The sequence below is a fragment of the Perca flavescens genome, chromosome 20, assembly GCF_004354835.1.
Source record: "Perca flavescens isolate YP-PL-M2 chromosome 20, PFLA_1.0, whole genome shotgun sequence".
NCBI classification, from domain to species: domain Eukaryota; kingdom Metazoa; phylum Chordata; class Actinopteri; order Perciformes; family Percidae; genus Perca; species Perca flavescens.
The window spans coordinates 6,857,144-6,883,387 of NC_041350.1; the positions used below are offsets into that span (position 1 = coordinate 6,857,144).

At 40.6% G+C, this 26,244-nt stretch overlaps 1 protein-coding gene across 6 annotated transcripts in view; it reads right to left on the minus strand.

The window, feature by feature from the left end:
- kif6 (kinesin family member 6) overlaps positions 1-26,244 on the minus strand; it is a 60,423-nt gene that overhangs the window by 27,924 nt on the left and 6,255 nt on the right. For 3 of the 6 annotated variants that reach the window (XR_003691143.1, XM_028566653.1, XM_028566657.1), the window contains exons 4-12: positions 23,940-24,101; positions 23,619-23,728; positions 21,713-21,834; positions 18,350-18,556; positions 17,587-17,730; positions 17,052-17,138; positions 9,471-9,574; positions 7,640-7,745; positions 4,908-5,067 (exon numbers count right to left, since the gene is read on the minus strand). Coding sequence is in view for 5 of the 6 variants with exons in the window: in XM_028566653.1 (XP_028422454.1) it covers positions 4,908-5,067; positions 7,640-7,745; positions 9,471-9,574; positions 17,052-17,138; positions 17,587-17,730; positions 18,350-18,556; positions 21,713-21,834; positions 23,619-23,728; positions 23,940-24,101 (1,202 nt within the window). In the remaining variant the exon portion in view is untranslated. Of the gene's footprint in view, positions 1-4,907; positions 5,068-7,639; positions 7,746-9,470; positions 9,575-17,051; positions 17,139-17,586; positions 17,731-18,349; positions 18,557-21,712; positions 21,843-23,618; positions 23,729-23,939; positions 24,102-26,244 lie in introns of those variants that run through there. The other 3 variants (XM_028566654.1, XM_028566655.1, XM_028566656.1) reach the window with 3 other exon arrangements.

Consider the following 26,244-nt stretch of genomic DNA (forward strand, 5'->3'; position numbering starts at 1 on the left):
CAAAAGCAATATCATCAATTATTCACTAACACTGTTTTCAGCCCTACCCTGACTAAGATCACTTAAACACAAGTTAATTTAGTTATAATCAGTTTAATTGAAGACCAGGCAAACATGGTCTATCTGCAATAGCACTGATTTAGGTAATTTCATTCAATCAGCACTCATTTACATATATGCTAAAACAGTATGCAGCTGGCAGCAAACCTAAACTCTTGGCTGCATCTCTGTTTGACAACTTTAAATTATGTATGTTGCTTTATGGGCACAGAGTTCTGGATGAGCTACACAGCTGACAAAGTCACAATTAAGTGACAGGAACCAGCAGGTAATGATAATTACATATCAAGCTTGATGAGTCCATCTTTCATCATACCCAGGAGTATACAAATACAACTTTTAAACTGCAATGTCCAAAATACCAAAATGTGTTGAAATGTCAGGATAAAATTCCCTTTTCAAAAGTGAATTAAATATACTTGATTGTTTTCTCATTCGGCACTGAAGCAGAACCCAAAGCAAGGTTCTTATACCTGCTGTCCTTATTTTTTCCACAGCCTTTTTTTCACCAATAAAGCAGCACATGTCAACCTGCTGGTGGCACTGGATAAAAAGTCAGGGGATCACCAAAGTAATTAGGATGCATCGTCTGGGACAAACGTCTGTGCCCATCCATCAGGTAAATGTCCACATATTTTACCGGCTAACCAAAGTCCATAGAGCCATGCTACTAGAGTGGCTAAAAATAAGAAACTAAACATCACTAGCCCAGTACATAATCTACTACAGCTATGAGACCCAGAGATTTGTTTTCAGCAGAGGTAGAGAAGACAGTAGAGTCTTTGAGCAATAAATTGTACAGCATTATTTTTGAATGAGTGGAATTTGGAGCACTAATGTCTTAATGTTACAAATCATACGGCACAATGGTCAGAGTTGTTTAGGGAATCCAGGAAACCCTTACCAATGCAGTTAAAACAATATGAGATAACTTCTGTGTCTCTATAACTGTTGCAATTATGATTTAGTATCTTTTTTTGGATGCATTTAACAGCATGTGAGCCAAGAGAAAATAAAACTGAATAATCTGCTAGTTGTATATACTGCGGTGATTGTTTCTACCTGAAAGTGTTGTCACTTTATGTCTCTGGATCACTGCCCGTTGACAATATTTACACCTATGAGAACCTCTAAGACCAAGAGTTCAAGAGTTTGCTGCTAAATAACAACCTGTTTAATGAAAGCAACTACTAAATTAATGTCATTATTTTAAAAACATGTGTGCCTCCAGGTTCTATTTTTAACTAGAAGGGCACTCGGAGAGCACAGACCTCCATATAATGCAATGTTAATGAAAGTGAAAAATTATTTGTGTATCTTCCCCATGATTCAGATCTGCTCCAATATTTTAATGGGTTCTTCCTTGGCCCACGCTACACCCTTCCACCAAGTTTTCACAAGTAACCAACAAAAAAACAATGTAAACAATGTTCACTTAATTATAATTAATTTGCCTATTTCAAGCCAGTTACAAGTTATTTTCATATCATACTGGCATGACCTGAAAGCAATGGCTACCTGGAAGATAGGGGATCAATCTCAGGAGGCATAGTTTGCCTAAAAAGTGGTCTGCAGTGATTTACTAAAAGTGATCTGTTGTTAAGAATAGATTTGGGCCAATGTAGTAAGGATAATATAAATGTATGGGGTCTTATTTAGAGGTATGTGTATTTTCTGTAGATTGCTAGCACAGGTTTACAAAAAAACTTGCAAGTACAGCTTCAAGACACACTTTAGAGACTTGACTGTACAACAACATTTTACCACAGTGACAAAATTTGGAAAATTCTGACTGCTACCTGGCATTTCTACGTGGCATTACAAATGTGTGTGCAATGTTGCTTTTTAAATTAAGCAGTGTTTGTTAGTTGTCCTTGTTGCTCTGTCATCATGTTAGTGGTGGATGTGTCATACCTCTGGCAGAGTCAACTAAGCATTACCAGGTGCCCCACTAACATGCAGAGTCAACCATGCATTGGAACACACAGGGGCAGTGGGTAAAGATACAACCTTTTGTTTTACAGGGGCCATAATTAACCCTGGGAGGACTCAGCGTCAGTCTGGGAACAATAAGCCTGTAGCACAGGAACCGATGGCTCCCAGTAACTGTTTTAGCAGAGAAGTGGGAGGGACATTTATACAGACATGGAAAGCATGGTGATTAGCTAGCGGATACAAGCTTAAGTTGTAGAAATGGTGTCTGAATTTAGATAGCTATTAGGGCTCTGGCTAGAAATGATGTCACCTCTACCGGGTAGAAACCCAAACTATAGCGTTACATGCTGCAGACAGACCACCCTGACTGAGGGGTTGACAGTTTAGGCTACTGCGTATATACAAACTTCACAGTGAAAGAACATGAGGACAATATGGGCGGTAGTGCGTGTGCATTACTGGCCCAAATATGTGCTTTCAAACACGCACAATACTAATTTTGGCAATTACATTTGCATTATGTGGAAAACCAGAGTATGACATTTTGAGAGGGAAAATCTACAAAAAGGAGAGGATTTCACATTACACACACTTGGTCCAAGAAATACTATGGTGAAATGATAATATTCTATTTATTTTGGAGAGCTGAGGTTTTTGTGGCTAAGTAATCAAGCAGACGTCTCAATTTTCCAACTAATGTGCTGTGATCTAATGACAAGCAAGAGGAGTTCAGGGAAGAATAATCCCATAAAGCTATTAGAAATAGCATATTCAAATGCAAATACTATCATTATGATTTATAGTAATTATGATTAACTGCAGTAATTAGATGAAGATCTATCTGAACATACACATTAAAACAACATTTCATGTGTATTTTGGGGCACTGGTGATGAATGCAGGACTACTTTCATTTCATAATTGATGTGCTTGGAGAAGCACTGTAATCCAACCATGCAATAACACAGGCAGATTTACTTTAGGATAAATACCCTTCTGCTAATGAAGATTTGACTATCAACAGTAAGTGATTAAAGCGCGAGGCTGGACGCAGACACAAAGAGTTGAAACCGACTCTACTCAATTTATTTTTGCTGATTTTTCCCCATTGGCTATCAATTTGGAATGCAAATTCCTGAAATGCACACTGCAGTCTATACCCTCTGTATAGACTGCAATGTGCTTCCCTTTCGATACTCGCAGTTGCCAGCTGCCTCTTTTAAACTTTTACCTTTTCACTTTCATGCCATCCCCTTTTGTTCCAATGTGCAGGCACCCCCACCAACCATGTTGTCACAGGTGACAACATGACAAGGACTCTCGCCGTCTTACATTTGCACAAACAAGCCTAAGGTACTGCGACAGGGAATCAAAGCCTAGGGTCTCTCTGGTAGTGAATAGGAACTTTACACCTGAACCGCTGCCCAACCAGCAACTATGTTGTTCCCCATACACTTCAGCAGCAATAAGGGAGATCTGAACCAATCCAGAACAGGTATAGCAAATCAATGAAAGTAGTTAAAGCTGTTCTGGAAACAATGTAGTGCCACCCTGCAGGCTCAGTCTTAGTAAGCATAGCAAGATGAAAAACCGAGACCGCATAATGCATCCAGTATAACAGTTGGGGATTCTAGAATTATCTTAGACGTGCATTGTTAAAATGAGCACTTCTAATATTAAGAATCTAAACTTAACAGATGTGTTTATGGGAATGTTAAAACTATAGAAACAGAATGAGAGTAGACCAGACATTGAACGGTCATTTAATTAGTTCAACAAAAAATGGTGATTGTTGTTGGTTGTTATGGTGACAACACACGTCAGTGGTGCAGTAAAGTGTCTCACAGTCACTAGTTTTATCATTTAAAGGGCCAATGTGTAGGAATTTCTCCCATCTAGCATTGAGATCATATATCGCAATCCTCTCTCTCGCGCCACGCAGTTCAAAGTATGTATTACAGCTACGGTAGCCTTAACGCTTCAAAAAGCTGGTCTCTTGCTCTTTTCAATCTCCTTTTTCTTTTTCTGGGCAAAGAAGAAGACTCCTGTTCCTGAAATTTGGATTTTGAATACATGTGGTCCTCCGTGTTTCCTTCTTCAAGCTTGCCGGGAAGCTACGATACCCTAATGGGTATCGTAAGCAGCACCTGTGAGTTTATCATGTGACAGCGAAAACGCGAAAAGGCGGAGCAGTATGTCCTGTATGTCCCTTACCGGCTAATGTATTTCAAGATGGCGCATGAATATGGAGCGTCTACCCCAGTTCATGCGAATGCAAATGTAAAATTTCAAGCCAAAAGGAATACTTGGAATTGACGGTGGTGGTAAATATTCATGAAAAAGGACAAGTTTGTGAACGGGCAACACAGAGTTTGATATTGAACAACTAAACACGTTACACACTGGACCTTTAATGAATAGAATTTGATGACTCACCACTAGAAATATGAAGCAATTAAATCCAGCAGTCCTCAATTCCTCTCTAGCAGCAAGGCAACGGACATAGTGCACAAAAGACGCCTCTCCATGCTCCGCACTACTCCAGTGCTCGTTTGTTGCAACACCTCACCTCAGTGAGTCCGCGACTTTCCCCAAGTCAGTTTGTACGGAAGTTTCTGCAGAAGTCACAGTTCTTTGCAATGGCAAAGTTACACATAAAAATGGCCACGGCTCTGACCATCTATTTCTATGGTTCAAACATTTATCCTATTTATCAAAAGTAATGTAATTTCTGTGGCAGAAATCTCCTGCTAGACAAATTTTAAGTGATCAAATTTTGCCAGACTACAAGATGTTTTATAGCCTTATTATCAGATTTTTAACAATTAACACAGATTTATTGTTTGTGTTAGACAAATTATCTACAAACCATAGAAGAAAACCTAAGATGGCTGCACCGGGTCAAAGGATACTTATCTCATTATCACGTTGCACCATCATCTCCTTTAATCTGGTCATTTCTGCGGCAGAGTGGTCGCTGTCTTCAATTACCGCTTCCCTCACTGTTGCTGCTGGTGACGCTCGCCCATCACTGTGCCTATTTCCTCCACCTTGCTTGTTCATGATCATTTTCTTTAAAAAAAAAAAAAAAAACATAAAAAGATTGTTGACCTTTAATGGTAGTTAAGAGAATGGCTATTTGTTTTCTTTAATATTACATAATCTGGTTGTTAAGAATTGCATTCATGCATTCAGGGGGTTTCCATGACCTGAAATCATTTTTTTTATTTTTAGATAAATTAACGTCTACAGGAAAAGCCAGCCTACTATCTACTACACTTGGGTTTGCAATATACTTATATATACTGTTTATACTTATACATAAACAACCATCTAATGCCATGAATGAAAACGAGCTGGAAAATACATTGTGGAATCAATAATGATGATGATGAATCATTTTATTTCAGTTAACATGGAACAAGGAATAGGCTAAAGCCAAGGCCTATTTTAGCCTATCCTATCCCATAATCCCTATAGAATCAACCAGAAATTCAACAACACTGGAAAGTGGTGCTCTTCTAAATTCTGTGATATTCCTTAAACATGAATTAAATTTCCCTCTTTTCCCTGTCTGTAACATAACTCATAACATAATTCCAATGATACACCAGGCTTAAAGACAGGTGGTAAACATGTTAAAGGATTGGAGCTTTTTCCACTTGGAGAAGACACAGTAGAAGAGAAAAGTACAGATGAGGGGGGAGGCTGGTCCCGGACAGTTTTGGGGACATACGCTATATGGAAGCCCACTGAAGAAGATAGTTGATTTGGATTGGGCTGAGGTTCCGCAGTTTTGTAAAATGACTTTCCAACATCATGCCACCACTGTGACAACATACCTACAGTGCTAAATCACTGAGGTCAAACTGCACATCTATGCTAACAGTGCTGAAAAGATAAAACTGCAGATACGCACTGTGCTTGAACGTCACCCTAAAACAAGGACACGCGTGTTGAGCATGAAGGAGCTAGCCAGTGTTGAGAACAAAGAAGAAAGAAATCAAATTCAAACCAGATCCAAATTCCTACAGAATCACTGGAATGTGTGACTGGGGTGATGCTCAGAAGAATGTAAACTGAACAGGAGATAGAGTTTGTGGATCATAACAAACTGAGGGAGAGATAAACAGACATTCAAGTGGGATCTGGAACTGCTTCTGGTGACTGCTCCAACTCCAACAGAACCAGAGCGCAGGAACAGTGTGAGCAACGCAGTGTTTTCCCTAAGCTCGTTAAGCAGCACTGGGCCATCGGCTGCTGTTTGAGAAATGTTGAATACAGTCTATAACCAAAAGAAGAACTTTGAAGAATTTCTGTTTCTACCAACATTTGGCAAACAACATGCAATTGCAAACTTTTTCCACGGCAGTCTGCATGACAAATTGTCTGTGGATTGGGCATAAAGCCAAAACCAAAATGATGCCCATACCCTACTTTAAAAAATAAATAAATAAATAAAATACACAGGAAACACAATGACATTCATTGAAACAAAAAATATTTGGAACCCTAAATGTTAAATAATGATGGGTAAATATGTTCACTGACCCATTCATAAATACATGAGCTTACTCTCACTAGGAGTGCTTTTAGTATCAAATTCATTATTGAATTAGTCTTTTTTTAATTATGGTTCAGTCTAGTGTTTAGTCTGCAAAATATCAGAAATTAGTTCTGAGCAGAGCCCAAGGGCCCAAGTGGACAGCTTCCATTTGACTGATAGATAATTGCTCCGCGTATCATCTTATCATTCAACATATAATCTCCCCAGCGTGTTCTGGGTCTACCCGGGGCCTCTTTTCCACTGGATGTGCCAGGTAACTTCAAGGAGGCATCCTGATAAAAATGCCTGAACCATTTCAACTGGCCTCTTTCAACACGAAGGAGTAGCGACTCTACTCTGAGCTCCCTCCGGAAGTCTGAGTTCCTCACCCTATCTTACATAGCACCTGGCCTCTAATGAGATGGCAAATAAGTGCGAAACGCCAAGCGTCTAGACTTGAGTAAGGCTGTAGGAAAATCAACAGCACTGGAAAAATTGGGATCATTGGATCTGAAAATGTTTTCACTTTCTAGCCATGTCCTCAAGAATTAAGCATATCATTTCCAGTTAGGTTATGGTTAGGCTTAGAATAAGATCATGTTAAACATCAGCTTTATCAGATAAGTACATTTTACCTGTGCTAGGGTTAGTATTACCCACATTAAAATAGGAAAGTACATTTTAGTTAATTGAAAAGTAAAGCATTTTTCCGGCAGAAGACAGTAGAGGGAGCTATTTAGAAGAGGTGATTGGTCAGCTGGTCACTGCTGAGCTGATGTATGCAGGGGAATGTCACCTTACTGATCAAATGTGTTCTATATCTTTGTCTTCTGGCCATTCACTGTTACAGTGAAGATAAACCTCAAGCTCTAAAACCAACTAACAGAATTCAAATGTTTATTTCAATGAACTAGCGTTGCAAACTGAACTGAAAATATCTTCTGCTGCCACACAGGCATGGTGCTGTCCCCTGGACCTCGTCATGGAAAGGAGAGGGGAAATGATGGATGGATAGAGAGAACAGACACAGATAGGGGATTACACAGGGAGACATGCATGCAGATACTGTACATGAAGAGACCACTGTAAATATATTACCTTCAGCAGGGAGAAACAGAACTGGATTTTCCTCATATCTGGTCCCAATGACAGTGTCACATCTGGATCAGAGTCATTCAGAAAGGCCTTGACTAACTCTTCCAACCTACACACACACACACACACACACACACACACACACACACACACACACACACACACACACACACACACACACACACACACACACACACACACACACACACACACACACACACACACACACACACACGTAATACCAAATCTTAAACCGATGCCACATTCCACGTGTCAATCCTTCTCCATCACACTTAGTACAGGCTCAACCGGCACTCAAACAGTTAATACGTAAACCTAAGGAGTGCTTCTAATGTTTAAAATGTGGGTCTGGTCAAAGAAAACTATTTACTTAAATGTGTGTTCCAGCTCCACTGGGCCGGTCTGTTGATAAACTATCACTGGATGATAGTCCAAACATTGGTTCTTCAAGCTCTGGAACGGGCCGCTGGAAAAGACCAACAGGCAACCGTCCAGACGTATCCAATGTAGGCACGATAACGTGTGGTTTTTATTTTCCACTGTAACATGTTCAGCACTGAGACACGCTAGGTTTACATGACAAAGGACTTAAAACAAACGTAGTGGTCTTCTTTCAGGGCCCTGCGAGACATCAGTGGTTTTGCGATACAATAATTCTGGGGAATGCCCTTTAATGCCATGTACAATATTTTGTAAGAGAACAAACAGCATCTGTCAAACACCAGAATTTGATAGTTTCCAAATTGTTTTTCCAAGGCGTAAGGTGATATGTTATGTAGCCAATGGAGCAAACTAATATTGTATTTAGTAAACAAATTGAAATTGACTTCAGCTTGTATGGAAATGGATTGATACTGAACTTAAGAAAGCACTGAACGGAGCAAAATATTCTTCTGGAAAAGGTAAAAATCCGTATGCCTGAGGATATATGAGCGTTTGGAAATGTGACAACAAATAAGCTGAGATATGCGCAATCACTAATGGGGATGAGTCAAGGCATAAACAACAAACAAACCGCAACAAAAAAGTCAGCATGTCCAGTGAATGTGGTCACAACAGACATTATTCCCTGTGTGAGTTTGACCACAAACGGGGAAATCGAGGATAATCACTTGGATATTGGATAGCGGACTGAGGAGCGGTAAATTAATCAGCACGGGAGCAGCGATGCGCTAAGTCCTGGAGGGAACCTCTGGCTTGAACTCTGGCCCTGACTGACTGGGTCCCTCTGCCATTTGAGCATAGGAGCAGAACTAAAGCAGTCCTAGCTGGAGCAGAGCCCTGGGAAACTCCATTAGATCTGGTTAAGCCTCAGTGAATGAGGTTTCAACTCAGCACCAATGCATAGCCAACAGCATAAGTTATGTAGGCACTTTAGGCTAACCCCAAATACTTATAAATTGTGAAACATATTTTCTCAAGAACTTCGGGGGTTATGAGCATAACAAATACAAATGAGAGTCCAAAAAAAGACCATCTGGTCTCTTCCCTGAGTCTGGCGCACTGTAAACATCCTAGAAGGCTGACAGGGCCAACGCAGCATTACACGTCTGCACTGTCCTGAGATGACTGGCTCACAGGTCACATTATTATACACACACACATATATTGTACAACCTGTGATCCCGTGGCAAAAGGCCTCCTGTGAGCTCCTTAGAACATTCTTATTTAACTCAGACAGAGTGTGTTACCTCCCCTCATCTGGTATCTGTAAATCTAAAGAAAGCATCACAGGCCATATTGGCTAGGTTATATGCAGAGGAGACTGACTGGGTTGAAGGGACAGGGAATCAAGAAACAGGAGGTGACATACTTCTGGATCTCCTCCACAGTAAGCTGGTCATCTCTCTGTTCTCCTGTCACCATAGCCAGATCTTCCTTCAGAGACTGGACTTCCCTCTTCAAACGGGCTATTAGCTGAAATACACACACAAAAAAGCAGGGTTAAAAGGTCTTCTATATAGTATGTGCACATACACACAATGTAAAGCAGTGCACGTTTGCACCTACAGTACAAAACAAAGACACACACTCACGCACAAAACGCACACAGACAGGGGTTATTTCACTGCTGCCAACTGATGAGACAATCCTTGGTGGTTTTGCGGCTTATCTTGCTGATGCATTTTGAGGACAAACTTAAGTGATTCCAGACAACTGGATGCAGGAAGCAAAACATAAATTAGCATTAAAAGGCTACGGTGGCAAAAAAAAAAAAAAAGGACACATAAAACCTTCTGCTGCTGTCTGTCTGCACGTGTTTGGTTAAGGCCTTGCACACTGAGCCAACGGGGTGGCTGCTGTTAGTAACCGCTGTCCGGGTCTGGTTACTGTATATATATATATAAAGGCAAAATATCTCACCAAGACCAGACATAGCTTCTTAAATAAGAACTTAGATAGTAATCTTTGTAAAAAAAACAAAACAGTAAGAATGTCAAAAATCATGATCAGAGGAGGGACCGTGTGAAGGGACTAAGGTATTGTTTTTAATAACAGCTTAAGCATCATTCCATGGATTAATACTGACAGCAATATGTTGTCTAATCTGTGTACCCCAGGTACCGGTTTCTCCACCTGCTGAGCACAGGAAGGATTTTTTTTTAATCAAACAGTATACTGTATTTGATAAAAAAGCAATTTAAAGCTATAGTGTGTATGTTTATGTCACACCATGAGGAATTCTAAGTAATGACAACAAAACTGTCGGCGCGTCAGAAGAAGTCATTATCTTGACTCGAGTTTCTGCGCGTAAAAGTCGTCGGACGCCACAATCTTCTGAACATAGGCATACTGAGAAATCCAGAGAGAGTTGTGTGGAGCTGATAGTCTTAATTAGCTTTGTAGCAACTCATTTGGCAATGGCTTGAATGTAACAGACGTTCATTAATATCAAAAAGTTACGCTCTAAAGCTTTAAGGCAGGAAAGGAGAATCCACCAAAATACAGGCCCTGGCCTTGTTGACATATAACCTTTAATCTTTGGAGATAAGCATGGCTCTCTGTTCTTCCTTGCTTAAAGGGTCCATGCCTACAGAGTTCACTTTAAGTGGCCTCATGTCAGTCTAAGCAGGGATTAGCAGCGTCTAGCTACCTAGCACCTAAAGGATTAGTGAGTTCAGGTCATTAATGAAGTGGCATTACATGTACTCAGGAGTAGCCATAAAGAATTGATTTTGACAATTATAGCTCTTCTGATGAGACGGAACCATTGCAAGTCGGTGTATTGGCCAAGTTGGTGTATGGGCTTTTCTGTGTTTTAATGCTCCATTGACAATAAGATGTGTACAATTTGGATTGACTGAGTAATCAACTGGGCATCCGTATGATTTACTCAAACAGGAGCTGCAAAGTTATAAAACAAATGGTATTTGTTTAAGAAATTGAATGCTGATGAATTAAACGGATGTATCACCTACTGATTGTAATGCCATTACTTCTACACCTGGCAAGCACTCAGTTCTCTACATTACTAACAGAGCTTTTCCTACTTAATTCTTTGTTGTTCGTGCAACAGACCTGTTAAATGGGATTAAATCCTAAATCTCCTGGTCCGCACCAGGAGCAAGAGGTTAGAGGTGAGCCCACTTGACATGTGCCCTATTTTGATGATGAGCAGTTATTAGCTAACCTGACTCCGCCAGATGGATTGCTTCGCATTTGCTCGGCATATCCATCTGGGAACTTTCCGTTGGAGAACTTTTGGGAAGGGGCGGAATACTGGTTATTTGATTGGATGAACCATCTGTCTATCACCTATGTTAGTGATAGACGGGCAAAATCAACCAATCAGATCCACGAAGCGTATGAAAATGCAAACACAAGCCCTGCTGCTGCTGCAGGCAAAGCATAGCTCGTAAGCTCAGCATGCAAGCAACATGTCGGTAAAGGATATTTGCCATTTGTGTAACGAGAATTTAGGAATAAAAGGCACCATTTCAGGTTCCCGGACCATATTCCAAAAGAAAGATCCAAGAGAAAAAAAGCATTAGCGAGCGGCTAACAGAATTAGGGCTACCGCTGGCTGATAATACTGGTTAGCTGATTGGATAAACCATCGGTCTATCACCACCTAACCCACCTCGAAACCAACGCTGATTGGCCCGGTCGTTTGGCTAACGGCTCCAAATTTTCTCTGCCTCAAGATGCCAGACTGATCTGCGAGTGGAAAACTGGAGCTCGCGAGATCAGGACGGTCTCGCGAGGCTAGTTATTAGCAGTGTGCCGTAACTTGTGGGGTTAGGGCCACATACATAACAGACAGAACATTAGAGCAGATTAGTCTAATAAAACCTACAGCTTGATTTCTCATTAGCTAATTGTACGAGATGTTACCTGGTCATTTATTCTATGCAAAATCCCTTGAAAAGGGGGAATGAAGAGGATGACCCTTTCTACATTATATCTAAACACAGACGTATAATTACATGTTAATGGTAGGGACAGTAGGCCAGCACCAAAATCAAAGGATGGTGTAGTTATTGAAAGGAAGCCAGACCAGTTGTAATAAGAAGTCTGCACAAATCACACCACAAAACAACTCACACTTAACCACCTAAAAAAAAAAATTCACATGACCGAGTTTCATTCTTCAGTATAAATCCCACTTAACTATCGCCACTGAATTTGACCACACCTCAAAATACTAAAGCAGAATGAAAGGCTGGAACAGTCTCAGTGGAAAAGAGCAAATAAAACAGAAAGATGCAACTGTGTGCTAGGGTCACACAGTGACACTCTTCACATAAAGTTGCTAGGCAGCACGAAAGTTCAGTGAAAAAAGGTCAAAAGTCAGACTGAGTCATATAGTTTAGCAAAGCATTGCCACTTCGAGCAAACACATCTTCTAACTGGAAAGTCAAAACCAGTCAGACATTGTCAACTTAAGATGCTCTTGAGAAAAAACAGACCTGCAGTGTGGTTTTGGGTAGGTGCCACTTAGCTAAATGAACATATCACCCCAAATCCACCCCATATCATATTTTTTAACATCATAGCTGGCTATCCCTCACCAGAGCCGCTCCCTGTATCTCTTTTTTTGAAACCTTGGTCTGATGTAATTCTCTCCCAGCTGCATCCTGAAAAAACTGACCGCCTGTTGTTGGTCAGCGGAATCGTGCAGTCTATTTCAGAGCGCCGAGCCCACATTGGTACCACAGCACCACGGCAGGCTTCCATACACTCTGAATAAAAACTGACTCAGGCCATGTGACTGATGATGCCAGCATATCCTATGGAAACCCAAGTCAGTGCAATAATGCGACATGCAGATTGTTCTGGTGATGAAAAAATCAACACTACATGTGTGTTTCTGTATATGTGCTGACAAACATTCTACACAATTAAGTTTGAAACATTAAACTGACTTGTACAAATGTCCTACCTTTAAATACTTCTTCTTCTTCTAATCTATGCAGAAAAACCACCCACAGTAACTGTAAGCAGTTCACCATAACCACAGCTTACATCTCAGATGCATATGTATTATACAGTAAACATCCTGCTATTTATAAAGGAGTCATAGTTTCCCACTACACCTATCATGAGAAAGGTCTTTGACCGCCACAACAAAATGATAACACATGGGCTGTGTTCCATGCATGGCACCACTTAGGCATTTTAGACCAAGGCAAGGAGCACTGTACAGAACCACACCCCTACATACAAACTCTCTTCTGTCCTTAGACGAGATAGACCTATGTAGGGAGAGCAACCACCCGCAGGAATTTTCACACCCGCTTCCCAAACATGTCTCTGGTGGGCTATAAGCAGGATTCTGTTTGACTCACAGGTATGCGCTAATCAGAGCTGTCTGCTCAAGCAAGATGTTGTATGTATCTTTAAGTGAAGGGAGAGTCCAGGTTCAGGAGGGTCACTCAGCCTCCTATTGCCCTCCGCTTAGCTGCATAACAACACCTTAAGATCACCTTTTCTGACCCTAAAGAATTACAGAAAGAAGTTTGATGGCAATTCAGTTCAATTCAAACTAAGCACCCCCTGCACATAATGCTTAAGTTTACCTTAAGTACACACTTGAAATAAAAATTAGAAACATGATGGAAGATCCATTAACTGTTGACAATTTCATCTGAATGCAGACCAGGATCAGCCTGGTCTAAATGGAGGATCAGGACTGACCTTAGTGCTTTTAGAGAGACCAACAGAGCCAACCTTATATGGTGTGGTCACTGTGGCGAACTACGATCACAGGTCACTTTCAACACCTCATTCTTTTTCCTGTCCACGAGACTTGTTAAATGTTTGGTCTGGTCTGGCTGGTTTCCTGCTGTTCAGGCTTTGAGGAAGTGTATTTTGTAGCCTGTAGGTTACAGTATAGGATCATTAAGCAGCGTGTGGTCTGAACGATGTACCAAACAGTGTCTGCAAGATTGTGAAAAGCAAAATACAGGGTTCAAATCAATTGCCACAGCCGGCATGTCCAATTGACAGCGTGCCTTCATACGGGGGCAGGCCAAAAATGGGAGTCTGAGTGTCAATCCCAAACCACGATAAGTGACTTCATTCTAATCTGAAAACTGCACTGTTGGCTTAACTTTCTTTTCCTCAGTAAAACAGGCAGAGAGATAGAGGGAGAGACAGAGACGGGAGCAACGAACAAAATGGGAAACACACTAAAAAGCCATAAACAGAGACAAGTTTGCCTGCAGAGTTTGGGTTTGCCTTGAGCTGTAACTGTGCCGGACCCAATTGGGAGCAGCCAGACACTGTCACAATTACTGGGCTGACCGCAGACTCTCTTAAAAATACCTCTGTAGGGTTTGCAAGTGGCCAGACAAGTCCTACTAGCAGTAATACAGTAGCAGTTGATCCTCAGGCAGATCTGGGTGGGAGTTGAGGAAGCGGATATAGCTGTGATAACTTACTTAGACTTACTGTATATCTCCCAAGGGGCCTTTACAACAACTACCAGGTCTGCTTCCTGGCGTACTGCAGCAGGGGAAGGTGTGACAAGTATTGTAAAAGGAGAAAGTGAAGTTGGGCTGAAGTTTGAACAGAAAAATCTGTTATGTGACAAAAACTTGTATTCAACCTGTACTCTGTATAATAGGGGTTCTATCAAGATTGCTTAATCAACATAATCATAAGTGGATTCCTTTTCTGTTGCCAAAAAGCTGATTTTTTTGTAAATGGAGAGAAAGCAGTGCTCCACACACTTAAATGAAGATGAGAATAATTTAATATGGTCACCTTTGTTAGCAGCAGACAACAGACGATATAGTTAACAAATTAAAGCGTTGTTTCTCAATTAAACATGTACAGTACAGGCCAAAAGTTTGGACACACTTTCTCATTCAATGCGTTTCCTTTTTATTTTCATGACTATTTACATTGTAGATTCTCACTGAAGGCATCAAAACTATGAATGAACACATATGGAATTATGTACTTAACAAAAAAGTGTGAAATAACTGAAAACGTGTCTTATATTTTAGATTCTTCAAAGTAGCCACCTTTAGCTTTTTTATTAATAAGGGAAGAAATTCCAGTAATTAACCGTGACAAAGCAGACCTGTGAAGTGAAAACCATTTCAGGTGACTACCTCATGAAGCTCATTGAGAGAACACCAAGGGTTTGCAGAGTTATCAAAAAAGCAAAGGGTGGCTACTTTGGAGAATCTAAAATATAAGACAGGTTTTCAGTTATTTCACACTTTCTTGTTAAGTACATAATTCCATATGTGTTCATTCATAGTTTTGATGCCTTCAGTGAGAATCTACAATGTAAATAGTCGTGAAAACAAAGAAACACATTGAATGAGAAGGTGTGTCCAAACTTTTGGCCTGTACTGTAGTTTGCACTAATGCACATCACCACTTGCTACAGCATAGACCAACCCATTTGTTTTTCTATAAAAAAATCTCTCTCCCTAAGTTATGTCATTGTCATTTTATTTCTTTCTTTCTTTCTTTCTTTCTTTCTTTCTTTCTTGTTGTTATTGTTTTGTCTGTCTGTTTTAGCATTGTTGCTTACATCTTGGCTTGTTTGATTGGTTCTTTGGAATTGCATGATACATTGTCTGTATAAGATGCAAACTATTGCTGCTCTGTCAGATTTTTGTTTGAAAAGAAAAAAAGAATAATAAAAAGTAAAAAAAAATAAAAGGAAAGAGTGAAGGAGGGAAAACCATCGTCATCGTCAAGATCTCATGCGATTTTCTATTACTTGTCGGGATGAACAACGGCCCTTAGCTGTGATATAATCACAATATACATGAGTCGTGAGCTACTGCTATTTTTTTTTTTTTTAAAGGTCATCAAGTATGGCAATATATAAGTTATAGTCACATTCCAATGTAAATAGATTTAAAAATTATGATAATAATCATTTTCACAATAAAATAGGTGCTCCTATGCTGACTGCCTGCACATACCGAGGTGGCTTCTATATAATATAGCACAGGTAATGTTAGCCTACACAAGCAACTAGCATGATTTAAAACCAGCTCTGTGTCAAGGCAGTGTACGTGCAGATGAACAGCTTCTCTCCGTGGCAGCAGCTATCAGTTTGTTAGTATAACCTTTTTTTTTTAGACACAGAGTAATACTTAGTGTGCAAAGGAATTAGACGCCGTAGCCGTGGTATATGGTTAATGTGAACCGATCAGATTGCTAGAATTAAGCTACCCATTTTATAATGTATATGAATATGTAACAAAAGGCGGAAATGTAAAAAATGTAGTGGCCACTGTAACTATATATGTTGCAACAATCCAATGACTTATTATCATTCAAACTTTCCCTGCTCTCCATCTCCTACTCTGGCCCCTTTTCTAACTTATTAAAAAAAAAAACTGAAAGTAAACAGACTGCCCACTCTCTTTTTTTAAATGTTACACTTTGTCCTCAGATGTACAACATCCGGGCAGGAATGCGTGCAATTTGTGCTTCCTCGCATGAATGTGTGTAAAGACATATACAATATACACACCAGTCTCCAACTGGAGGCTTTCTTAGGTGGTTGTAAGGTATTGGAATCAAATGTGCCAGAACAGAATTGGAGGCATCAAACAAGACAGTGAGATAATGCAAACAGGAACTGTGAGCAGTCTAATACCACAAGACGGACAGGCGTCCACGTGTTGAAGGTGGAAAACTACTTCTTTCAGAATGACATGTGGCACTAGAAAAACTAATTTGGTACTGGAAACTTAAAGAGGACACTTAGGCACACGGTGGGTTACATCTAGTTGCATTTAGAAGCTTGACTCTCACTACAACTCATTGGCTGATCAATTTAAGGTCTGGAAGCTATGAGGAGGGTCTGGCCAAAATGAAACAGCACATTCAGTCATGCTTCTGTGGTGTGATTGTGTGGCTAAGCTATGGTATTTGTAGGGACTGGGGAAGTGATGTGAGTGTCTGGCTGTCTCACCAGGGCTGGATCCAGTTCTTCATTCAAAATCGCCTCGTTCTTGATGAGAGACACGCGCTGAGCAAAACGACACGTAGAGATGGACTCCTGAAAAAAACAGTGTAAAAAATATATTTTAATGTTTGCTGCCTGACGAAAGAATGTTACCCTTAATTACTCCCTGTTAATGTAGTACTCATTTGATACATTTACTCAAGAAGTGCTTGCAAGGACTCAACAAAGATGGCAAAATGTTAAATAATCTATTCTTTCTTCACAAAACAAAGCTTTTTTACATTTCTATGAAGCAGAATATACTGTACATACGGTAAGTTGTATATGTATTAAAAAATATAACAAAATATTGCTATTGCTTAGTTTGAACACCAAGAGAATCCAGATAATGTTTCAGAAAAGAAAATGTATATTCACTACTGACAGAGCTAGCTCGCAAGGCCAAAGGGCCTGTAACATTTCACCTAATAACCTTGTTTCTTCACCCTTTTTGAGCAATCTATCAGAATATTCTGGCTTACAGTAGGCAGTCGATCCTTACATCAATGTTCCTCTTGTCCACTGCCATAGTGGCAATCATGGTAGTCATGCAGTTGCCCCCAAGGCTGTCCCTCAGCACAGATGTCAACATGGAGTTCCTGTAGGGAATGTGGGAGCGGTTCTTCTCTGACAAAGCTATGATCACCTGAAGACGAGAGCAGTGAAAAGTCTCAATATGTAAATCAAGACTGAGATGGAGGTAGCAAATTAAATGCCTGATCGTAACATAAAGAAAATGTCCTTACTCTTTCCAACAGTGTGGGCCATTACTGTTCATACAGTAGCTGCAAGATGGCCATTAATCAATGTCAAATGTCTGCCCTAAAATGAATTATGATGAGACTTCTAGTAAACTGAACAAATTAAGAAGCCTGAATCAGCAGAATACACAATTGTTTTCTCATGGTGGAAAGCAATCAACTTGCTGTGCTAAATCACAAAGAAAATTCATTTAATTATTTATATAAAATGTATTTAATATTAAATTGTTTGTACAAGGGGTGCCCTGGTGGCTCACCTGGTGGAGCATGCACCCCATGTACCAAGGCTCAGTCCTTACCGCAGCGGCCCAGGGTTGGAATCTGACCTGTGGCTCTTTGCTGCATGTCTTCCCCTTCCCCCCCCACACACACACACACACACTTTCCTGTCTACAGTTGTCCTTTCCTATTCTCCTAATTAAAGACCAAAATGCCCAAAAAATCTTTAAATTGTTTGTACAATACATTATTTTAAATAAAAAAATATGTTTCAGAGGTGGGTACCTGCTCCAAGTAGTGGAGGGAGAGGTTGATGTACTTGGCCTCAGTGAGCAGCTGCCCATTCAGGCCAGTCTTGCTAACTCGATCCGATCCAGCCAAGTCCACCAGGTGGAGCTTGGAGCGCCGAAGGGTGGCCGAGCCCGGCTCACGTCTGCACAAGTGCACCGTGAAAATGCAGTGGGAACGTGTGGATGCCTGGTTCATCGGAGTCTGAAGATGAGAGAAGAAAAGGTGACGGAACATTTTGAAAATCCTGTAATATTCTAAGGTGTGCTTGAGAGTATTCTGAATCCTCTCAAATTGTTACACATGAAAAAAAAGGAAAAATGGGGAATTTTATTCTCCATCTGCCGTACTTTCCATATTGAAACAACAAAAAACATGTTTCCTTTGATTCTTATTTTGTCTTGCTCATGCTGGTTTGAAGATCAAAAGGCACACCATGTGTATCCGATGAGCAGTAAACACATGGTGGCAGCTTTACAAAAGCTGAGGTTGACTTTCAGATGGTCCCAGCAGAAGTCAGGTTGAGACCAGGAGGAGACAGAAATAGAGTATGAGTCACTCTGCACAAACAAGCTTTATTAACTAGAGGCGTTACTCATAGGGTCCTCGATGAGAGGATAGAGGAAATAGACATTCACTGACATAGTGCTGATCAGAGACATCTTTTTTGTTTTCTTTTACGCAGCTAGGACACATGATGGTGGTTTGAAAGAACAGCTACGAAGGGTTCTCCTGATGATATAGTACATTCTTGCCTTGAATTAGCCTCTGATCAAGGCTGAGATTCTTTCTCTTTTGTGAAATGGGTGATTGATCTAAGACACAGTCATGACTTACTTTTTCTCTCTACTCGAAAACATCATCAGAGACATACCAGGTCAGTCATTTTAAAAAGGTCCTCTGACCCTGACTTGTTGTTGGCGTAAATGTGCCAACACCCACCTGTTAGGGTCGTGACAGCTCACAACAGATCTTTCACTATCTTAACCCACCGCTGTCATCTCTTTCCTCAGTCCAAATTCCCTTCACTCTGCACACGGCCATGTTTGCTCCTCAGGGTTTCCCTTAAAGTAATATGAAACAGCCCTTGAAACAGATGTTGACAAGGGATCACATACCTAATAGGATTGAATAAAAGGGTCAAGGGTGTTGAAATCAGTTTTACAGTATCGCCACTGACAGCTATGTCTATGCCAGCACAAACCAAATTCAGGTTAACCTTGACAAGTAGCCCATACAGTTTGTAAGAAATTCCAGACATGTTGTCAGTGGAAAGATGTGCTCCAGGTCATGGCTTTTCCTGCAGGTTTAGGCTACTGGCTGCCACATATAGTGTTGCTGTTAAACTGTATTCATTTTTACTGACAGGTGTTTCTATTGTTGTGTTCCCCCCATTTATATCAATGTTTCAATGTTGTGTGAGGCTGAATTCATTTTTTAGCTAAGTGTGACATATAAGTGACTGTTAATGCAAGTAATACAGCGGAAATAGATACCAGCACTCATGGAAGACAGTTAGAAGCATTACACTAGCAGCTCTCCATAGATAAGAAGTGACTGTTGGCTCTTATCTCGGAGTGATCCCAACCAAGTTGTGTGCATGCATTGTGTGCGATAACTTCATTTAGATATCACCAGACATAAAGGTTTCTTTTTTAGTCTTAGAAAAAGTCTCAGCATAAAAGAGTATGGACAACAGCACATCACGCACAGCATGTATATTTCAAGGGTTACAGACTGCGTGTTCATGGCCACAGAGGAAAAGGTGTCCAAACAGCAGGACAATGCCATCTCACTGGAGACACTTCCTTTATTCTTCTGTTCTCAATTGACCACATGTTGATCTATCATGCACCACATACCGACCACACACAGTGCTGCAGTAGGTCAGCATAAAGGGGCAATCTGGTGCTACAAACCCTGAAACACTTAGAGATCGCTGATTCAAAAGATTAAAAGTGAAGTTTCATTCGGACCACCTGCTATGCATCCAACTCACCCTCACAAGTTCAAGAGGCAGTTAGGATGTAAAAAGGGAGAGAGCTCCAGGCCCTGAATCCCCACATGTAAAGGGAAGTGAAACAACGCAGAAAAAAAAGACCAGATGAGAGGAAACGTTTCCTGGTGAGGTTGAAGGAAGGGTGAGGAGTTGCGAAGGTGCATTTTATTTCCTGTCCAATAAAAGTGTAGAGGGGATTGCCAAGTCTCAAAGCGAGTGAGCTCATGAGTTCACTTCAGAGTGTAGCTTGAATGGATGTGTCATCTTTTATCCACATGGCTGGGAGCAAGAGAAGAAGAAAAGCATTAGTGTTAACTTTATTTGAAGTATATGTGGACCAAGGACTTCTGGGATGATTCTGGCAGGGACAAATTGACTCTGTTGTTGTCGGTTCTTTGTTTGCTCTGGGCTCAAGAGAAATCTTCTTGCGAAGAAGTTACAGAGAGGATAATTTCACAAAACGTCTCTGTGTGGGTGGACTGTACTGTGGCCTCCCCACTAAACTGTGAAACGCCTTGATTGGAGTGATCAACAGACTAATGTAACATCCGAGAATGTGTTTTCACTGAAACGTACCCCAAGGTTTTACAGCAGGGGACACGGGGAGTGTGTCCTCAAGGTAGATTAAAAAACAAAAATGTGTTATTGTTTTGGCAATGGGCTATGTTCAATGGAATACGTGTAGTACTTGGTAGACACGTTTTCTCGTACACTACAGAAGTTATGTGACTGTGCTAGCTAGTGAACCCATTTCCACGATTCGGAGAAATTCCATCTTGGTTCCCATAACTATTTCATTTGGATGAGTCTTTTGTTTCGTGGACAACTCCCAGTTACATCAAAAACTGACTTTCAAATACTTGTCAAAAATCAAAAGCAAGTCTGATTGAAACCTGATTATCCAGTTCACTTTTACTGTCTCTTATTTACTTACAAACTAGCAACAAGAGTAAACAAGGTGAGATCAGCCCTTTGCTTTAAACCTCAGGTTGCAAAGCAAAAGCTGACCCACCACAGGTCTCATCAGCATGGGGAGTCTGGGTGTCTGAGTGTAGAAAAGAACCACCGCAACATAAACAGAAATTACAGAGAGAATGCTTAGTTTTATTTGGAAGAAACGTGGTAAAAAAGGGCCACAGGGGACCAAAATAATATTTTAGAAGGGTCTTTAGAGTGCATAATGCATTTGTGGACTACAAAAAACAATTCATGCAACTTACCCTGGGAGTGGTCCCAGTGTATTTTTGCATACGGACTAAGAACACTGCATGTGTGGTGTATGAATTCAAAGGTGGACGTAACACCATACATTTCTGTTCGTAGAGAATCGCTGTGAAAGCATGCGTTTCCCTCATTCTTACCTCTGCAATCATACGATTGGTGTCACCCAGGAAAAGCAGATTCAGAGCCTCCTCCTCATTCGCAGACTGTTGCAGTGACAGGTTCCTGAGATGGATGTTCTGATCTGGATCTTCCATAATCACTACTTTTCTAAGAAAAGAAGAAGAAGAAACAGAAAGAAAGAAAAAAACGTTGCAGGAAAATCCAGCATAATAAATTAACTTGGAATAATTGATAAAAAAAAAAAAAAAAAAGCGGGACGACTCCTGTCAAACCCCAAATGATCCAACACTGAAGCAATTACGAAAAACTAATTATGTCAGTTATGTCATCCATTTCCCTCCCATTGCCCTTGCCCAGCTCTAAATCCAAACAAACCACATCTGCAAGTCATCATGGGCTGCGACCTATCAGGGGTTAATAACTTGATAACAGACAGGGCTTGCTTCTAAAAACAGGTGATTGGTTCTTGCCCACATCAAGCCCTCTGAAACACAGTGTGCTTGGACAGACGGGGCGCTCAAATGACTCCAATGATCTTACCAGATCATTTCCATCACACCACCAGGGTTGTGACAGTACGGCTACTGGATTAAGATGTCAAAGAGGGTGGAATGACTGGAGAACACATGTGGATAATTATTTTAACATGTGTAGGTAATTGAGGCTGTTTGATAAAACAGTATCAATCTTAATGTGATTAAAGTTCTGTACTGTGGCAGCTACTTTCCTAAACAGTCCCACTGACTCATAGGTTTGATTGTTGTATTTTACACAAAAAAAAATGATGTAGTTGTTGAATTAATTTACAAGATAATTTACAGATTTTTAAGATGTAATTTAGTTTAGTAATTTCAATGAGACCGTGATTGCTGAATGCATGATGAAAATAATGCACAAATGGAGACAAGAAGAAGTAAAACAAGTAAAAGAATGACGAAAGACGACAAGGGGTAGGCAGTGAAAGACAGAAGCAGACCAACAGTTAAAGAGAGAAATGTGTCAGTGCCACAGCTTCTTCTTGAATCAGCAAGTGTGGCCACAGCATGGTTAACAACGGGCACTGTCTATTTCAAGAAGACTGTGATTTGTGGGTATTTAAACCTTGAGCTGGATCCTCTGCGAAAGGAGGGAAGAAACTTAAATGGAACTTGTACAAGAAAATACAAGACAAACACCAAAATGATGTACAAAGACGATGTTGAGCCTGGAAGACCAAAGTCTAGTTTGAGATGAAAAAGTATTGAGTATGACAAAAAAAGAAAATAAGAACATACACAGACAAACCTCCAGACAGATGGAATTTATAATTACAAAGAAAGATGGACACAAACAAAGTAGAAATGAAGCAGGATGAAACGGATTGAACAGTGTGGAAGAGACACAGTTTCAAAGACAGGGCATGGCAAAGAGGGAAGTAACAAAATGACCACAAAGAGAGAGTGAGAAAAATAGGTACTGTAGATGGACACACAAAAGAATTTCCCTGAGACTAGCTGCAGCAGTGACTAGCTGCGAAAAACAATTTCTCCACATGACCTTCTTGCTCTCCACTCCAGTGGCAGAGTCTGCCACAGGTTGACCACATCCATTGCTGTCCCATAGTCTCATGTCAGTTGGCAGTTCGTAGTGAGGTGGTAAATACTAGAGTCTCCATATTTCACCACACAACGACTCCAGGCCAGGCTGACAATTGTCCGTTCAGGAATAAGGCTCGGCTAAACCCTCAAGTTTTTAGGAGAATAATAGAACTAGAGGTGGTTGGTCTTTTTAACCTCAAACAAAGTATATCTATCACTTATGAGTGCATGTCCTTAAGGCTAAATATAGACTTTAAGACTTTTGTAATTGCTGACATTTTCAAATGTAAGTGGATGTCGGTAGCATCAGCGTAGTAAAAGTTAGAGTAATAAAAAGAACACTGACGGTAGGTCCTCCAGTCGAGATCCTTCATGTCGAGAATCCAGAAGGTCATATCCGATCTCGTTGTAAATCTCCAAGTAGGAGACGTGTGTGGTATAAACCATACTGCTGTCCTGTGGAGCATAAAATAGAGCTTGTAAAATTGGACTGGGTGCATAAGGATGGAAATCTTAGTGTTTAATTTAGATGCTTTGCAGCACAGGGAAATGAATGATGGCAGAGAGAGACAGTAGGGTACTATTTTACATTTTTCTTGTATCAATGTGTGTGGCCTTATTGTACCAGTGAAACTGAAACCTTAAATGAATGAGAAAACAAGCTAACCCTGCTGTGCTGACCTGGGTGAAGCATTCATATAGGTAGGAGAGGGTGCGGGGAATGATGCCACGATCACTGTAGCGCTCGGCCCCTCCTGTGATGGTAAAGGTCTTCCCACTTCCTGTCTGGCCATAGGCAAATATGGTGCCATTATAGCCAGCCAACACACTGCACACACGCATACACAAAACAAACACAAAAGGTCGATATTTACTAAACCTTTCAAGGTATATGCACTACGGCTGCACAATATCTTTTTCGTCATCACAATATCAACTGGCGCAATAAACACATCACGAAAGGCTGCGACATATCTCGAAAAACAGAGATTTTTTTGAGTTAGTTGAAAGAAAATATCAGTAGAATATTGCACTTTAAAATGTAACTTTCATTCTTTTTTAGTGGTGCCTTTTACATTTAATTCAGTGTTCAATGTTGACACAGACAACTGGCACAGTACTCAAAACCGCCTCTATGGTAGGTTCCGGTATGGTAGGTGTCTCCAGGACCCTTTTTGCCATGATGGCACACACACATAGACTCACAAGGTGAAACTAATACCAGCATCGCTGTCGGAGCTGATAATAAACAGTTGTCTGTCTACACTATCGTCACTTCTGTACTCTAGAAGGCTACATATACGGAACCAAACAACAAAATGGGCCTACCAATAATTGATTGCTAACATTAGAAAGTAGAGCTATTTTTTCTTTAGAAATACAGTCTTACTGACATAAACGTGTTATGACTTGCAAAAAGCAGAATGCATCGGTTGGTGTGTAAATAATGCATTGTGTGCCTCCTATAATATCACTATCTTTATTTGCAAGAGTGCAAAGGAACTGTCAAGTATATCCCGAAGCAGACACAAAAAGTGTGAGTGAATTGAATCTGACACGTTAAATCCACAGGAAAAGATGGCAGTGACCAGAGTACTGCAATGGCGACAGACATCTGCCGGTGAGGGAGGAATGTCTCAGAGTATGAGTGAAGGAAAAGGCCCAAACCCACTCAACTAAGCAGGGCCTGGTAAATTTTGGTTTGGCACTGAACTGCCCTTCTGCACATGCACATGGCCATGGAAACCAATAGTATCTAGTTCTGTTTGAATGAAAAAATCCAAAATAGTGGTACTCATATGAGGTAGGAGAAATTGGCAAAAAAGCGTCTGTTCTGTAGTCTTGGAAATAAACCAGGAAGAAATAGTAAAATGACATAGGGGCCTCTGACACCCGAGCTTGGATCAAAGGTGAGGATAAACTCTGTGCACTGCAAGGAAAAGGATATCTTGACACTATATTTTTCAAGATGAATTATAAACTAACTTAAGCCTCTCACTTATTCTAATGGAATTGCCAACCCAGTGTTAGAGCAGTGTGTGGGTTTCCATTCTTGTGTACTGTACAATTCCACACCCTGCATGAGAAGGGTAAAGGAAAAAGCTGCATGTCAGTTTATATAAAACACTTGGTCCACTAAAAATGGTGGTTGGTTGGACAGCCATTGGGCGTCCATTTAATCTGGCGTGAGTCATGGCAGTGATTGGCAGTGGGGAGAAAAAAGACACAGGCTCTGTGTTTAGTTTAATGTCAGTGCTAATGATGCGGCCTCGGCCCTGCCGCTGAGGCTTGGGCGTTTCCCAATGCTTGTTCCTGTTTACACCTCAGCTTTCCTGGAGATTGGCAACTCGTCGTCCAGAAGATGAGTGTTCTTCCTGTTCTTTTTAAAAGTCCAATCTTTTGAGGTAATGGGGTTAAGGATAAAACTGAACGGACCATCATTCTTCTTTGAACTTGGGCTACAGGTTTCACAGCCTTGTGAAATGGGATTACTCTGCACGTAGAGGGTTTGCCTTGCCAGCCCAACATCATTATGTTGGCTCTTCCTCTACTGGAGCTATTAATGCTGGTTTGTTTTTTAAACTACTGTGTTGGGGTTGAAATGACTGGTTTCGGTTACACCACAGCAGAGACGGAGACTAGTGTGCAAGTAAACGAGTTAGAGCTCTTGGCTAAACTTGATGTGCGCCAAGTATGACAGAGTACCAACTAAAACATCAACCTGGCAGATATTGTTAGTTTAGAGGATGGTCGCCTGCACGCATGAAACTGAGTTTTAGTGTGGCGACAGTGAAACTGCTGCGATTCAAAAGGGACTCCTCCTCCTAATCTGCGATAACGTTGTTGAATATTGCGATAACGATATCATATGCGATAAACAAAACAGATATTAAAATGTACTCAGTTTTGCCTTTCGGTTGCTTTCAGTATAACACTAAAATACAACAAACTATTGAATACAAAAAAAAAAC